The sequence below is a fragment of the Poeciliopsis prolifica genome, unplaced genomic scaffold, assembly GCF_027474105.1.
Source record: "Poeciliopsis prolifica strain line A6 unplaced genomic scaffold, Auburn_PproV2 SCAFFOLD011, whole genome shotgun sequence".
Classification (NCBI taxonomy): domain Eukaryota; kingdom Metazoa; phylum Chordata; class Actinopteri; order Cyprinodontiformes; family Poeciliidae; genus Poeciliopsis; species Poeciliopsis prolifica.
Genome location: NW_026562386.1, coordinates 881,680 through 898,080, shown reverse-complemented (window position 1 = coordinate 898,080; position 16,401 = coordinate 881,680). Strand labels below are relative to the sequence as shown.

Below are 16,401 nucleotides of genomic sequence, written 5' to 3'. Positions count from 1 at the left end.
TCTAATATGGCAGATTACTTTTTTTTTTTTTTTCTGTCCAACTAAAAATGTTTATCAAGAATGTTTCAATGTAGGGAGAAGTCACCTGTTCAGAGATGCTCATCTCTTTCAACACATTTATATGCTTTAACACCTTTGGAAAGGTGTGTTTCTGCAGACCACGCTGTTATCTACTAAAAGGATTCAGTGTTGTGCTTTCTGGGCTTGCATGAAGAAGACGCAGAGTGAGTCTGCATGGAACGGCGAGTTACTTCCAGCCTAATTATCATACCTCCCACCAGTCTCACTGAGACGAAAAGAAGGGAGGAGGGGTCATCTCGGGACACAGCCATGCAGCTCTACTTTATGTTGTGAATACATCCTGCTCCATGTTGTTGTAAATGTCTGACACCATTAGCAGAACCACAGTCCTGTAAATAAATGCATTATTTAATAGTGAGTACTGTGTTGCTATTATCATTTTCACCATTTTAGAGCTTCCAAGCAAAAGCTTTGGCTTGTGTTTATTCTCTGGATTCTGACATTACCAGCTCACAAATGTTTCCTTCTGGAGCAGAGAAATCTAGGTTAGTAGGTTTGAATGAGGGTGGAGACAGCAGAGTGGGTGTGGAAGGTGGAGGAAGCGTAGATGTGGCACGCGTATGGCACAGGTGGAGTGGAAGGGAATCTGTCTGGACATCAGCGACATGATAGTGGCTGGAAGCCATCTCAGAGGCTTTCACATTAAGGGAATGCGCCGTGGTTGAAATGCTGCTAGGAGAAACAGTTTTCCCAGCCTGCTGTTGCGACAGGAATATGATGTCCAAATTATAGCAATAAATTGTAAAAAGTATGTGCTTTGTTTGTTTTGGTTTTTTTTTTCCAAATTATGCATTTGGTTTTTATATAGAACAAAACTCCTTTGAAACTTTGTGCATTTTTCCACTGGTGTGGCACATTTTATACACATTCGTAGAGAAATTGACCAATTCAAGAGGCTTCCATGTGTAGTATAGTATCAGCCTCTTGTATTTCCCCTGTAATTATACTCCTTCAGCTTATTTACCCATTTATGTGTTGCCTTTGTGTTTGTCTACCTTTCCTGTCGCCCGAACCCCTCATTTCACCTGCAGACACATTCAGAACATTGGGGAGATCAAGACCGACGTGGGCAAGGCCAGAGCCTGGGTCCGCCTCTCCATGGAGAAGAAACTGCTTTCCAGACACTTGAAGCAGCTGCTGTCAGATCACGAGCTAACAAAGTGAGCTGAACTACCACTCTGCATTGGCGACAATTACTTCATTGTGGTTAAAGCTGCAGCAGTAACATTTTAAAACTGAAAGTATGTCTTTTAGCCCTTGATTGTTGTGCATGTGCTGGAATATCCGTTTTGAAAGCCAGACAGTGTGTGATTAAGCCATTTATAATGCATTTCTTCTGGAATTGCACAGCATTATATTGTAGTCCAGAGTGCATTAATATTTCAGACTTCTTCATAATTGATATCTGGGGGACAAACCGGGTTTGGGGAAGTTCTGTCTGCCTTTCAGGCTGTAGAGTCACTTTTCTCCTAAAACCTGAACGACAAAAACTGTTAAGTTTACCCAATTTTATTTACCTGCCATCTTTGTCAGTTCAAAATAATTACCAAATGTCAGAAATCCCTGTAATTCAGGCAATGTCAATTGTCTTTTTTTTAATTCTTTGGCAATCGTCTGCTGCGTTTTAGAAAACTGTACAAGCGTTACGCCTTCCTGCGCTGTGACGACGAGAAGGAGCAGTTCCTTTACCATCTGCTGTCCTTTAATGCTGTCGATTACTTTTGTTTCACCAACGTCTTCACAACCATCAGTGAGTGTCGCCTAAAAATGCACCTTGTTCATGTTTTATTGATTTGAGCTGCCAGAACAACGTTTCCCTTCTCTCCGGCTGCCAGTGATCCCTTACCATGTGGTGATCGTTCCAAGCAAGAAGCTCGGCGGCTCCATGTTCACAGCCAACCCCTGGGTGTGTGTTTCCGGGGAGCTGTCGGAGACCGGAGTCCTTCAGGTCCCCAGAAACACATTGGAGATAACTTTTGAGGTTTGTGCCCTGACTTATAAAACAGTTATCATTTTGTTTTTGTTTATATAATCAGATTTGCGAGAAGTGCAATAACATGGGAACAACGGAGGCTTCCACGTTGTTTTTAAAAGGTGGTGTTCTTTTTATTTCCATTAAGCTGTTTAGACTTCTAAAGGGATGATGATACCTGTTCAAAGCCTCTCCGCCATGTATTTGTTTTGATGTGAGATATTTTATCTGCATTAGTTTAGCAATCTGAATGTAGTTTGTGTTTACTCTTCTTAAGTCTAAAGGTTTTAGTGAACTCTTTGAAACAAGAAAAAGCAGCTGCCCACTGTTGCTGTCTTGTAAAAGTACTCATTATGTGTCTATCTTCCTTGTATAGCATTTTGACAGCTTTCCTGTCTGTAATTGAGATGTCTGATTTTTTTTTTTTTTTGCGCTCATATAGACACTAAGCATTGTATTCTTTCTCACATTACAATTCTAAGATTACCTAATCAAGCCACTCAAGGTCTTATTTGAGGTTCTGTAACATCGTGGGTTTATATGCATGTAGAACCCGATCACTCGGGTCGGATACTCATGCCAGGTGTGACCAGCCACCCTCACAGCTGCCCATTTGTATGTGAAGAAAATAGGACACATCTTAAAGCCAGAACAGAGCCTGGCTTCAGTCTGCTTTTAAGGACTGATTCACAGAACAGTTCTATGTGGCTCTATAAGGGAGCTCCTCTTTTAAACCACTTAAGCTGTTCACTCATGAGCTCCTGTGAGAATAAAGCGGTGACCTCTCCCCCCCCCACTTCACACTTCCTTGCCAACTCTGCTCAGCAAGGACCTCCTTTACTATCTTAACAGCTGTTCATTGACTACAGCAACTGGTGCCATTTTACAATTGCACTGTGGTGGTTAAAAAAAACTTCTGAAGCCTAGCCTGAAAGTGTTTATCCTTAACTCTTTAATATGGGCCAGGAACTCCTCAACTTCACCCCTAAATACACAGCAGTAGAGAGGATCATGTCAAGACTGGTTCCAGTCTTCGACATAGCTTCATAGATGCTTGTTGTTCTCTGTACAGTACCAATAATATAAAAACATAAACATTAAATGTAATATAAATTAACAATGCTGTTTGAGACATCAACAGAATGCTAGAAGGTTCTAAGTTTGTTTTCTAAAAGTTGGTAATGATTGTGTTTGATTTTACATTTTTGCACTCTCCAGAGAGTGTAAATACATAGATTTGCTTTTTCTTTTTCAATTTTTTAATTTCTACATTTTAACATAATGTGGTTCTCTGTGTTTTAGTGTCAGAACCTGGGAAAGCTCACAACGGTACAGATGGGTCACGACAACTCAGGACTGTACGCCAAGTGGCTTGTGGAGTGCGTCGTGGTCCGGAACGAGATCACAGGACACACTTACAAGTAAGTTAAAGAAAAAAGAAAATAGAGTATGATTTTAATAAAAATGTTTTTCCCTTTTAACCAGCTCTCTGCGCTTGGTGTTAGGTTTCCATGTGGTCGCTGGTTGGGGAAAGGCGTAGATGATGGTAGTCTGGAAAGGATACTGGTGGGAGAGCTGATGACCCCCACTACTGAAAATGATGAGCGGATGTGCCGCACACCGCCCATGCAGCAGTCTCCAGGGATGATGAGGAGATTTGTTACCATCTCACCAAGCAGCAAACCAAGTCAGTTAATCATCCTGATTGCTTATATCTTACAATTTTATTAAAATGATCCTCCCCTCCCCAATACACACACTTTATCACACTTTATACTGCATGACCGTACAAACCAACAGAAATGCTTTTCATACCTATATATTTTCTTTTATGACTTGTGAAATTTATTAAGATACACAGATTTTTGATTTTTTTAAAATCAAAAAATCAAAAAGGAGCAACCCTTAAGCTGCTCCTTTAAGGATTATGTTAATCACCGTGTGAGTTCCAGCCTTCACAGAAATGAATGCATGACTGATAAAACAAAATGATCGAGAGATAAAACCCGGTTGGGGATTATTTTTTTAGAACATCATTGTTTACTCTTCTCCTCCCCTTTCAGAGTTGAATACAGGCCAGATCCAGGAGGGAGTGGGAGAGGCCATCAATGGGATCGTTAAACACTTCCACAAGCCAGAGAAGGAGGTGAGAGATGAGCAGTCTAGACAAGCCTGTACACGTAGTTCTATTATTCATCATGTATGAAGAAAAGCGCGCCCCTGTGCTCCTGTCAACCCCATTAACCTTCAGTTACTCAGGGCTACAGTGGGGAATTCAAATATAATAATGCTGTTTTGTTTTACTCTAAATTTCATCCGTTTGTATTTTTTGCACCCTCAGTGAATCTGTACAAAAACAAAAAAACACTAATTATTGTGTAGTGAATGCAGGTTCAGCTGACATCTTCAATTAAAAGGAAGATGCTCAGTAAGGATTATTTAGCTGCATTAAAATCTAACACTTGATTGTAGGGTTGATCACTAATTCACTGTTATAAAAGAACAAAGAGCCTTTAAGGGAAATCCCCTTAACTCTCACTCCACCTTTTTTAAGAGACCAAAAGAACAAAGGAGCCCGATGAGAACTAAAAGTTCTTTCTGAAATTAATACAATTTTCATTTGGTTATTTCACCAAGTCTGTCACAACATCCAAATTGCTGATGCAGTCGTTGATAGTATTTATGTAAAAATAAAAAAAATCAAACCAAAAATATTAAGAGTCACCATAAATCGAATATTTTAAATATCGGTGTGAGGTGTAAACATCCGCAGTCCTATTTTTGTGAAATATTTTGTGAAGGATTTCATATTTTCAGTAGATTGGTCTTATGGTGTTTTAATCAAAGAGCTGTGTTTTGTTCTCTGAATCCAACTCCATGCTTTTGTTCCCTCCACAGAGAGGCAGTCTGACGCTGCTGCTGTGTGGGGAGTACGGTCTCGTCTGGGCTCTGGAGCAAGTTTTCCAGCACGGTTTTAAATCACCTCGACTCTTTAAGAATGTCTTCATTTGGGACTTTTTGGGTAGGAACTTGAGCTTTCTAAGACTAGTAAACTGGAGGTTTAATTTTCTTTCCCTTAGCATTAGATAACGAAGCAAGAATTCTACTCATATATTTCAAAAGTAGCAACAATAAGGAATTTGAAATTGACACAACATGAAGCTAACTGCAGAAAATGCATTAAATTTAATAAGATACTTTGGGGATAACCGCTAAAGCAAAGATGCATATCATAATAGATGCAAACTTTAGAAATACCATAATATGGTTCTGAATATTTCTGAATAAATATAGCAAATTTTCTAACACAAAAAACTCTGACCACACCCTCAACAAAAAGATGAATGTTTTCCAATTTGACTTGTGAATTAAGCATTTTTTTTTTTTTGCTTCCCTAGACTTTTGTTGCATTTTCTGTTTTGGTCTTTTGTGGAATGGTGCTGTTGTTGTTGAAAACGTTTGGAGTAATGGCACGTGAGGCCAGCTTAAACAATATCCTGTTTTTATATCTAGATCAAAACTGGCTTTTAGGGTTTCAATGAGAGCATAAAGCCCTTCCATGGCTGCATGGTCCAGTTCAGCATAACAATAAGTTTTCCTGTGTCTTATTAAGTGTTTTGAAATTTTCTATTTATTGTATTTTTGCCTTGAAATGAAATGCTCTATTGCAAGCAATGTAAGGTTGAGAGTTCAGCCAGTCCCACTGCAGCTAATTAATTGCTTGAATTGGTTGGATCAAAAACAACAATTTAGTTAAGAGTTGTGCAAAAATGATTCTAAAACACTACAAGCATTTTAAAAAAAATCACCTCTGTTTTAACTGGAGTGATTGCTTTAAATGGGTTACTTATTCATTCATATGACTGTGCAGCGAGTATTAATATCTTTGGATGGTTTTAACCCTTCAACAGAGAAGGCACAAGTGTACTTTGAAAGTGCTGAGCAACAGGAGGCGACCCCAGATGAAAACTGGCAAACCAGAGTGCGCCACTTCTGCCGCTTCATGCGGGCCATCAATAGCACGTCGAGAAATATTGGCAAGGACGGGAAGTTTCAGATGCTTGTCTGTCTGGGAGCAAGGTGAGTAAAAGGGAGCCAACAACGTACACAGTTAAAACATTGTACGTTTTAACGGTTGATGTTTGTAATAAGGATTTTGCCCCTTGTAATGATTTCTGGATTCCCTAAAGGCTGCTCTGTTGATTTTGCGTGTTTGTCCCTTCCTGTCACAGGGACCATTTGCTGCATCACTGGATCGCTCTGCTTGCAGATTGTCCAATCACCTCCCAGATGTACGAGGACACTGCGCTCATTAAGGACCGCTCACTGGTAAACTCCCTGATCCGCGTGCTACAGACTCTGCAGGAGTTCAACATCACCCTGGAGGCTTCGTTAGTCAAAGGAGTTGGCATCTGAAACTAAACCACGCTCTCCACCAGTTGTACCCAACAGGAATATCACAGAGGACCACTAAGAGAAAAGAATAACTGAACTTTTTTTAATGCAGGAACAGACTTGAACAAAGAACACTTTCTGGCTTACTGAAGCTACTGTCACATTTGCCATATGTTAAGTGCAATGAGCCTTTCAAAATTTATTTTTATCCTCAATGATGATGATGATGCCATTAGATGTTGGAGAATTATGTTTTCTATTATGGACCATGGTTTTCACGACATTGAGGATGACCTTGTTCTATAATGTTTTACTGAAAGCTCAATATTTTCATTGTTGCCGTGACTCGAGGACAGCGGTTCTATTTAAGGGAAAGCGAGGATTAAAACTGTTAATATATTTTGGGATAAAAACAGTATTATTTTGTTAAATCGGTGCAGTTGCTTGCTCTGTTGTCAAATCTGATTTTTAAATGTCATAACGCAGAGTTTAAAGCAAATGATGTAGAAGTATGCTTTATAAGTATGCATATGACAGGATGGCTCATAGAGTGGTAGGTGATTTTGTTTTATTTTTTTTATGCAAGTTTGACTCTTTCCCAAGCAAACATACATGTATGTATGCAAATATTTTATTTGGAATACCTTCAGTTGAAGAATAGGTCCTCCTATCACGATGACTGTGTGGCTCAAGCCTGCTCCGAGTGACAAATGGAGCAACTTTATTTTCAGTTGGTTTTAGGAAAATAAAACCAAGAGCGCTCCAGGAGATGGTTGACCCTGTTATTTTTGCAGTTAACTTCAACCTTCAGTGTAAATACCTCCCAGCAGCCATATCCTTCTACTATCATTGCAGCCCTTACACTACATATACTCTGTTCTTTGAACTACAACGTGATGACCTGAGTAGTTCCTGTGCTGACTTCTGACCTGATAACTATGTGAGGAGCTCAAAGGACTATTTTATTTACCCCACACTTGTTCCTGGTTTTTGTCATCATGGTTTCTTGCTATGCAATAACTACAAGAGAAAACTGAGATATTACCGGGCTCTTTCCATTTACATAGGATTGGACTTTATCTTGTGGAATAAGAGATTTGATATATGATGGACTTTTTTTTGTGTGCCAACGGCGTCTGGAATGACTGTGTTGTACTCGTCTGTGCGACCCACAAAGGCATCTTGGGAGATATATATTTTTCTTTTCCAGTACAGTTGTACATTTATCGACATACTTGTGTAATGTAGTGTTTACTAAGTGAGCAAACGTGTACAGTGTAAAAATATTAAGAATAAAGCATCTGTAAAGCATTATTCTGGGCCTCGTCTATTTCAAAAGGATATGTTACAATCGGCAAGTCAGAAAATGGTAACACTTAATTGAGATCAATTAAGTGCTACAATCACTTAATTGATCTCCTCAAAAACAGCTTTTTATTTTTCTTTATAGATTGAAGTTTTTTTTAAGTTACTCATGATAAATCTTGAGTATCATTTCATTTTCTGTTTCCTGTGAATAATACAACCAGTGCTTATTCTTTTAAGTTTTGGTTTAAGAATGTCAAATAACTAGATTTTTGTTTTTGAGTATGCATCAGAAATTTATTTAGGAGGCAAGTGCATGCCAAATTTGTCCTCAAGCTCTAGATTACATGAACCTTTATTTCTAATTTCATTTAAGGATTCAAGTACATTGTCTTGTGGAAAAGGAATGAAAGCTAAATGTTTTAAAGGAGAATATATATTTTTTGACATTTTATCAAGTGGAACTGACATAAAGGAAGAATATTATTTAGAGTCCATTTGTTCACCTGGTTTATGGTGGTATCCATGTACAGATTTCAGAATAAATTGAGGGACCGCAAGCTTTCAAAGAGGTTTGCCTTAATATGTAAATCTACATTTATAATTGTACTATCTAAGACTTATTTAGATCATACAAAGGACTGTTAGTTCTTTTCAATTATTATTTTTTTAAACTGTCAACATATACATACATGCATACAACTTTTAACAGTTTACTTTTTTTGCAATAAGAAACATAGTTTATGTCATATACAAGTGATTTGTTTGAACTTCCTAAGCACTGTTACATATGGTTATGGGTTTGTTAACCTTCAGCAATATATAATTTGCTTGGGTGCTTGCTCTGTTAAAAATTGTACATTTGCCCAATCTGTGGCCGTTTTGAATTCCCTTATTTGCTTGACATGGCTTACACGTGCCCAAAATACTGCTAAATTGGTGTTTTACAATAGGTAACCAGTACTTGTATCTTTAAAAGTATAATATTACGGTTTCATATCCCATGCCAAGGCGTTAATGATCAGTTATATTCTCTGTTGAATGCGCTTTCTCAGCTGTGAAAACGTAAACAAAGTCGTTCGCGCCATGTCAGAGAGCTGTTTTTCTTTGAAGCCTCGGGCCAGGTGGTTTATGGGACTATGAGTTCAAAAAGAGGCCCTTCACCACTGACGTCGCGGTGTTTTCTCCCGCATTCACTACGCCTCCCATCATTCATGTTGCCAGAAGAGTACGAGAAGACTGTGGCGATTGGTCGAGCCCAGGTTCAAACCCAACGGCTGCACTCCTTATATGGTCATTGTCCGCTCGCCCTTTCATTCCAGCTTTTTATGTAAAACACATTCTAATGACCAGCTGTATGCAGCAATAGTATGAGCATGCGCAGTACGTGAAAAGAGGACGGCGAAGATTCAAAGTTTTTGTTCAGTAAGTACACTGTTATTTTCTTTGTACAAGATTTATATTATTTTGACTTTTACACGCTTGTTATATGCGGAACTTGCGGCCATATTGTAAGGTTCTGGTGTCCTGACGTGTGCGTTCGTTGTCGTTTTGGGTTAAACGTGTAAAGACTTACCATGTCGACAATGGAATAACGTGGAAGTGAACGAGAGCGTGGCCTCGTCGGCTAGCACTCATGCTAACGGCTAACAACAATGAGCCATATTTGGCGCACTCGCAGACGAAAAGTTTTAATCTGAAGGGGAAGACGGTGTCTGCCTTAACTTTGTGTTTCTAGCTACAGAGTTAAACCCTCGCATTGAGTGTGTCCCAATGAAGTTGTTTAGGTGGTTTAAATATTGCGGTAGCTTTTTGTCTTTGGTTTCAGAAAGTGCAGCTGCCCGCTTTTTGTTTGGGGCATCCACTTCAGACAGACCCGCCGCTTAAAGTCCCGTAGCAGAGACATAAATTGAAGCGACATATCAAGATGAGCTTCTTCTCTTTTGTCGTCCACATTTGTGTTCAGCATTGCCGCTCATTTTACGGATAAAGCGGTCCTCGTGTTATTGTGGGTGTAACGTCCCAGACTGTTGTGTTTGTTTAGGATACAATTTCAAACAAATCGATTCACTTAACTCGACCTAAAGTTTAGTTTTTATGTAGTAAAATCTCTTCATAGCATTAGACTCGTGTTACTGTTGTTTGCCGTATGCTAGTTTGGTGTTGTTTGGCTTTAAACTCCGTACGTAAGATGGTGAAACAAAGTGGGGGTTTTTTTTCTTCCAAGTACTGTTATGCTGCTTTTGGTGACTTTTGAGGTTTTAATTTTACAACCTAACACTTTAAATCTGTGTGTTCGCAAGATTTGCTACTAAATGTTTAAAATGGTTTCAATATTCCTGTGTGTGTGCGTGTACGGACCGCCCCCTTTTAAGAGCAGAAAGCACAACTGCGTGCAGACATCTGTGCTGATCGTAAACCAGCACGCACCGAGTCTATGACGGCTCGTGTTTTCTTACGTTTGCAGGACTTTTCTTTCCTCGACTTGCACCGACCAGCAAATTGAGGATGTTTGGCTTTCACAAGTCAAAAATCTACCGGAGTAATGATGGCTGTTGCATCTGTAAGACCAAGTCCTCTAGTTCACGCTTCACGGACAGCAGCAGATATGAAGAGACCTTCAGGATGTGCTTTGGGTACAACCTCTTATTCCATAATATCATACATTTGCACGTCAGTAATAGCTGCTTACAGAGCTTTCAGATCTAATTACCCTTTTTCCTGTTGCATTAATTTTAGACTCTCAGAAGATCGCGTTGGAGACATTTGTAATGCGTGTGTTCTGCTGGTGAAGAGATGGAAGAAGCTGCCTCATGGCTCCAAGAAGAACTGGAATCATGTAAGTAATGCCTCCAGTTGAGCACACAGAGGTGTCATGTTTTCAAGTGCAAGTTAACTTTGTTGTGTGTTTTTAATTGCTTTCCCTCAGGTGGTTGATGCTAGAGCCGGCCCAGGTTTTAAGGTGACAAAGCCCAAGAAGATCAAGAACAGTGATGGGAAGAAGAAGAGCAAACTAAAGAAGCTTCATAAGTTTAAGAGGCAAAGTAAGTAGTTCAATATTAAGAAACATGTTGCCTTCCATTTCTAAAAGTTATAAGTAATTTAGCAAAAATAAGATATTTGAAATCCATGCATATCTTTTTTTTATTCGCACTGATGCTCTTTTGACACTTGTGCATTGTCTTCTTTGATTTGTAGTGTAGGCTACTTGCTTAAAACATTTTGTATTTCTAGTAAAATAATCAGTATTTGTGATTTAATGTCCAATACAAGTGTATTGCAAAAAATAACATTTTCTAAAATCACTGCATTTTCATTCTGCTTTAGATTTTTTAGTCTTTATCTCCATATAAACTAAATGCATTTGTTTAATAATCTCTAGCAGCACCTAGTGGCTGATTTAAATAAAGCATGAAATGTGTCTAGTTGTCTATTTTCTAGTTCACGCTTCATAAACATTTGGCTTGTTTTGTGTGTCGGCTTCATTTTTATATGGGATTCAAAATTCAGATGTGGTGTGCACACCTTTGGTATTTTTGTGCCCTTTGCAGAATAATTCACCTGTAATCAATTGTTCTATATAATAAATAAAATAGTGACAAGGCAAGTAAATACCACCACAAATCCTGATTATTCCAGTGGTTCTAAAACTAAATATAAATTTCTTTCAAGTTTATTTCTGTTTCATTTTTTTTAAGCAGACTCAGATGCTCATAGCACAACGTCCAGCATGTCTCCTGCCCAATCTCCCAGTTACAGCAACCAGTCAGATGACGGTTCTGACATTGAGTCCAAACAAAGACGCTCATCTCCTTCCATCTTCTCCTTCCTGGATCGTTCTTATTGGAAGAGGCAAGATATTTTCATTGCTCCATCACAAAACAAAAAACAAAATCTAATTTTTATTGTTTTGTTATTATACTCTGATTAGCCTCTTTCTACATATATCTATCTATATAAAAATTATGTCTTTTTTTTTTTTTTTCTTCTAGGCAAAAGGTGTGCTGTGGAATTATTTACAAAGGTCGGTTTGGAGAAGTGATTATCGATCCCCGACTTTTCAAGCCTTGCTGCAGCTCAAAAAAACAGAAGACACTGACGCCCACTCAGGTGCCCACACTCCAACCACAACTCCCAGAAGATTTGAAAGAAACCTGGTGAATGGTTTTCATTCAATCTCCCTTTTTCCTATATGGGGCTATCCATGGCATCCACCTGGATTTGTCTCCAGTGGCAGACCTCATTTTCATTCCCCGTTAGATCAGTTAATGTTCGTCCTTGTAATAATCATTTTTATATGGGTATTTTTTAAAAATCTTTTGTATAGAGTTGAGCTCTTTGTTTTAACCGAAAAAATAAAATAAAAAAAAAACTTTTGGGCATTAGTGTTATTTATAGGATAAGGATTACATTTTCTTGAGTTAAATTTTTGGTCCTAGATTGCGTTTGGTTATTTTTGTACTGAATGATCAATTTTTGTAAATAATTTTTGTTTTTATTTCATATCAGGACTGCTTTATTTTTTTATAACTTGTAATACTGTAATTGTGTGTATGAAAGGCACCAGCTATTTCCAATACCAGCGTCATGTGTTGAAGGGGAACCTTCAGCATTTTTGCTGCAATGTTTTGTCATCTTTTAGCTTTATTTGTTTCTTCTAGTGCACATCTTGCTTTTGATAACACACAAGGATCAATAGCAAATCTGTTCTGTAAAAATGTAATTTCTTTAAATGTGTACAGATTAGACACATTAGACATAAACAGCTTTAGCCGCCAGTTTGAAACACTCAATTTTAATTTGCTCAGCAGTTTGTGCACATTAGACCATGCTTGCAGTATGTCCCTCTGCTTGTTGGATTGACAGTTTTTATTTATTTCTTTTGTACAGTCTCCAATGAAATTACATTGCATGTTGTAAAGCAAATTGTTTTTTCAATGAATTTTGTAAATACAGCATTTTTGGCTCGTGAGTTTTCCAAAAAAAAAAAAAAAAAAAATTGCATGAAACAGCAAACCACTACATCTGAAAGGTGCTGAAGGCATGTATTTCTTCTTTTTTTTTTTTTTTTCTTACGCTAAAAGACAGCTTGATAACTCATTATTTCCTCAGGTATGTTTCTCAAAAGCCTTGCATTGTATTGACTTGTGCTATGTGCAGAAGTAGGTGTAAACTGCAGGAATCAAAGAAACTCCCCTGCAGAATCAGTGAGCTGTGAACATCTGTTTTCTGCTGTCAAACTGAACATGCTGGAGACCAGTGCTTATTCTACATCTTTGCACTTAGAGGAACATGTTCATCAAAAAAAAAAAGCAATTGTCTAAAGTTCAAACTATGCAGACATTTTGAATGTGAGAATTGCTCTGGGGCTTTTAGTCTCTTAGATGGTGATTGGCCCTCTTTCTTTTTTTTTAACCAAATTGGCTCTATTATTTCAGCAATAATGTCACATCGTTGTCACCAGTCAATGTCTCAAAATGTATGTATGCCATGTTAAAAATATTGCTTATATTGCACAGTTATTGCCATGGTGTATACTGTCTCAGTACTACAGTGACAACGGTTGCTGTTGGGTTTTTTTTGTTTTTTTCTCACATTTTTGTAACCAAACTCGACTTAAAGTAATTGACAGGCACTGCTCTGTAAAGTTGCTTAATATATATAAACTGTATTCTGCGGCAGGGTAGTGAAATGCTGAAAAATTATGATTCTTATTGAAAAGAGGTAAGCTGCTTCCTTTGTAAGCTGGAAAATAAGCTGTTTTTTTATCTTTAGGAAGTTGCCATGTTTTTGCAAGGTACATTTTGGGATGTAAGATGTGCCTTAACGAATGACCTGACCTTTTTCTCTATGATTCATATGTAATTTATATTTATTTATTACACAACCTTTTTTTTTAACTAAAATTTTGAGCTAACTGGTGTTGAGCCTTTCAGAAAAAAAAGTCTGTTTCTAATTTTGTGCACTTCCTTTGAACATGCAATGTATGGGTTTTTTTTATATGCTTTTTGTATACTGTACCACAAAGTAGATCTGTATAATAAAAATTAAAACAAAACCGTTCTCCTGTGGTATTTTCTTGTGCAACTAGGCGGTGGGGAAAAGCCATACACGGTTGATATGTTACACCAGCAAGACAAAGAGTGTTAGACATTTGTTGTAATACAGTTCAATTCTGTGAATTTATATATGTCCAATCTGCAGCCAAATCCAGTGAAAACTTTAAATGTTCATCAGAAATTATAAAGCACTATTATTCAAGTTTACTTTATGAGATTAAAGTGAGACTTAATCTCATAAAGTAAGAATTTTTTTGAAAGTTAAAATTTCTTTTAAAAAAAAAAGTATGTCTGATTGGATAAAAAAATAAAAATCCTCCTCAATGCAGATAGAGGGCGCACTTTATTTACTAATTGCTGGAGTCATCAAGAGCAGAGAAGTGTTAATTTACAGCACTTCTAAAAAATTACATATTGTCATGAGGTCAATATTTCCAGGACTAATGCTTTTATTGAAATAAACTTTTATCAACCTTTTATGCAAATTGCCTGTTATTTGTAGTTTAAAAATACAACACTCCATATATTTTCATCTGTTCAAGGAATCTACCCCACAATTCTTAATATAACCACTGGATATGTCTTCACTTCAAAGTTTTAAATGCATCAAGGAATTTTAGACAAACATGTGTATTTACCACGTAATGCCATATCTGTAAACATCAGAGTCAAAAACATTGATATTAGATTCTTTTGTTCAATAGAAAGTAGAAGCTATGGGCAATATCTCACAAAACAGCACTAAAACCTAATATATGCTATACTTCATAATATATCTGTATGTTACTGTTGGAGCACTGAAGCACTCCAACCTTGTTATCTGTTGTCTTATTCAACTCCATGCACTTTTTTCACAAATCTCTAAAGGTTTTTGTTTGTTTGTTTTTTTAATGAACAAACATTTTGTTTCTTTATCCACTTCTCTGTGGATTCGGTGATAATGAAAAGACAAAGTCCTGATGCAGCAAAACAATCCCAAACTGTGGCACTTCTGCTTCCATGTTTCTTGGTCGGTTTTCTCCTGAAATGCTTTACACGCTTTCTTCTATTCTGGTGCCCAAATGATCTGGTTTCAGACAAAGGTCATTAGTCCTAAAATCCTGGTCTGTGTTTGTTTTGTTTTTTTATGAAACTTTAGTCTGATCTTCATGTTTTGTTTAGAGGACAAAGATTTTCTCTTCTTCCACCTCAAACGAAAGTTAACTCGAGCAGTCTGTTTCAGATTGCACAAGTATGCACTTTCATTTCAATAGTCAGACGAACCTGCTGTAGGTCCTGTGATGTTGTTTTAGGGTTTTTGGAGACTTCTTTTAATATCTTGTGGTCTGCTTTCAGGGAAAACTTTCTTGGAGAGCAAGATCTGAGCATGTCGGTGGTTGTTTTAAATGCCCTCTACTTATAGACCGTTTCCCGTAGGCTTATAGGGAAATGACTGATCTCAATTTCTTCTGAGACCTCTTTAACTGCCTTACCAGACTCAAACGCTGCTGCAGTCTTCACCCACGTCGATGACATCAACATCTGGGTATGTGTGTGTGTATTTTATAAAAATGAAATTGTTATGACATTTTATAAGAAGTTTCAAAACTATTTTTTTTTACTTTGTTTTGTTGGTTATATAATCTGGCTGTTTTAAAAATATATATATATATCTTAAATAAATGGGCCGCAAAACCTATTTGTGCAAATATGTTTTAAAAAACCCTCAAAGGCAAACATATATTCCTGTGGTGTAAGTCAATGTTAGTCATTGCTCTTTAATTCGCATATGAAGAAAATACTTAACTTTGACATGTTCCTCCAGAAAGTTAGTTCTCCTTGTTCTTAATTCAAATCTCTGCCACTGAAGCTGGTTGCTCCCAGGTGCCCATCTGCATTAAAATCAGAATTATTATTTTTTTACCATTGGCCCTTCCATACTTCCCAGAGACCACATCTCTGTTTTAACGATCTCTATTACGGCCCCTGCACTGAAGAGATCATATTAAGTCATATTTTTATGATGACTGTGACTAATTGGTCCCCTAGGACTAATTACTTTTTTACCTTTACAGTTTTCCTTCAACAATGAATACAACTGTGACATGTCGCACTTTTAGCTTAAATTGCACTAGGATGAAATCACATCTTTCATTTGCTGGATCAGGGGTCTGCAACCTCCAGCTCTGGAGCTGCAAGTGACTCACTTAATTCATTAAACCATGAGATAAATGCCTTTTCTTTTTCTTGTTTCATTACTTTGCTCTGTGGCCCCATAAAAAATAAAAAATAAAAAAAAATCAATGACCCCTCACCCCGGTCCCCTAGAAAGAACCACCAGTTTATAAAATGTCATAACTTACACATTCTAACTGAATTTCCAATAACGAAAGCAAACAACAACAAAACTTGATAACACTAACTAATTAGAAATAAATTTAACTACAAAAGACTGCCTTGATTTTCGACCTTAAAATTGGCAGAAAGCTACAAAACTCAGATTTGCTTCATGCGGGAGAACCTGCGGACTGCAACGTCTTCCGCTCGGAGCTTTCAAAAATAAAAGCCTCCACCGCGCGCTGGTGCCTTTGGCAATTTGGACGCTTCACA

At 37.5% G+C, this 16,401-nt stretch overlaps 2 protein-coding genes across 8 annotated transcripts in view; both read left to right on the top strand.

Moving 5' to 3' along the window:
• Window positions 1-7,762, top strand: part of dennd5a (DENN/MADD domain containing 5A) — a 30,047-nt gene extending 22,285 nt beyond the window's left edge. For all 6 annotated transcript variants that reach the window (XM_055036405.1, XM_055036406.1, XM_055036407.1 and 3 more), the window contains 9 exons: window positions 1,113-1,241; window positions 1,710-1,831; window positions 1,917-2,062; window positions 3,356-3,474; window positions 3,559-3,740; window positions 4,117-4,199; window positions 4,952-5,075; window positions 5,965-6,133; window positions 6,286-7,762. In XM_055036405.1, the coding sequence (XP_054892380.1) occupies window positions 1,113-1,241; window positions 1,710-1,831; window positions 1,917-2,062; window positions 3,356-3,474; window positions 3,559-3,740; window positions 4,117-4,199; window positions 4,952-5,075; window positions 5,965-6,133; window positions 6,286-6,469 (1,258 nt within the window). In that variant the 3' untranslated portion in view covers window positions 6,470-7,762. The remainder of the gene's footprint in view (window positions 1-1,112; window positions 1,242-1,709; window positions 1,832-1,916; window positions 2,063-3,355; window positions 3,475-3,558; window positions 3,741-4,116; window positions 4,200-4,951; window positions 5,076-5,964; window positions 6,134-6,285) is intronic.
• A 1,302-nt stretch (window positions 7,763-9,064) lies between these two features.
• Window positions 9,065-12,827, top strand: sinhcafl (SIN3-HDAC complex associated factor, like). Of its 2 annotated transcripts, none has more exons than XM_055036431.1 (6): window positions 9,065-9,178; window positions 10,221-10,389; window positions 10,493-10,592; window positions 10,683-10,797; window positions 11,452-11,605; window positions 11,746-12,827. In XM_055036431.1, exons 2-6 carry the CDS (start codon window positions 10,262-10,264, stop codon window positions 11,912-11,914), a joined length of 666 nt encoding a protein of 221 aa, XP_054892406.1. In that variant the 5' UTR covers window positions 9,065-9,178; window positions 10,221-10,261; the 3' UTR covers window positions 11,915-12,827. The 2 variants fall into 2 exon arrangements, with proteins under 2 accessions (XP_054892406.1, XP_054892408.1); XM_055036433.1 differs by having other exon boundaries at window positions 9,066-9,178; window positions 11,455-11,605.
• The last annotated feature ends 3,574 nt before the right edge of the window (window positions 12,828-16,401 follow it).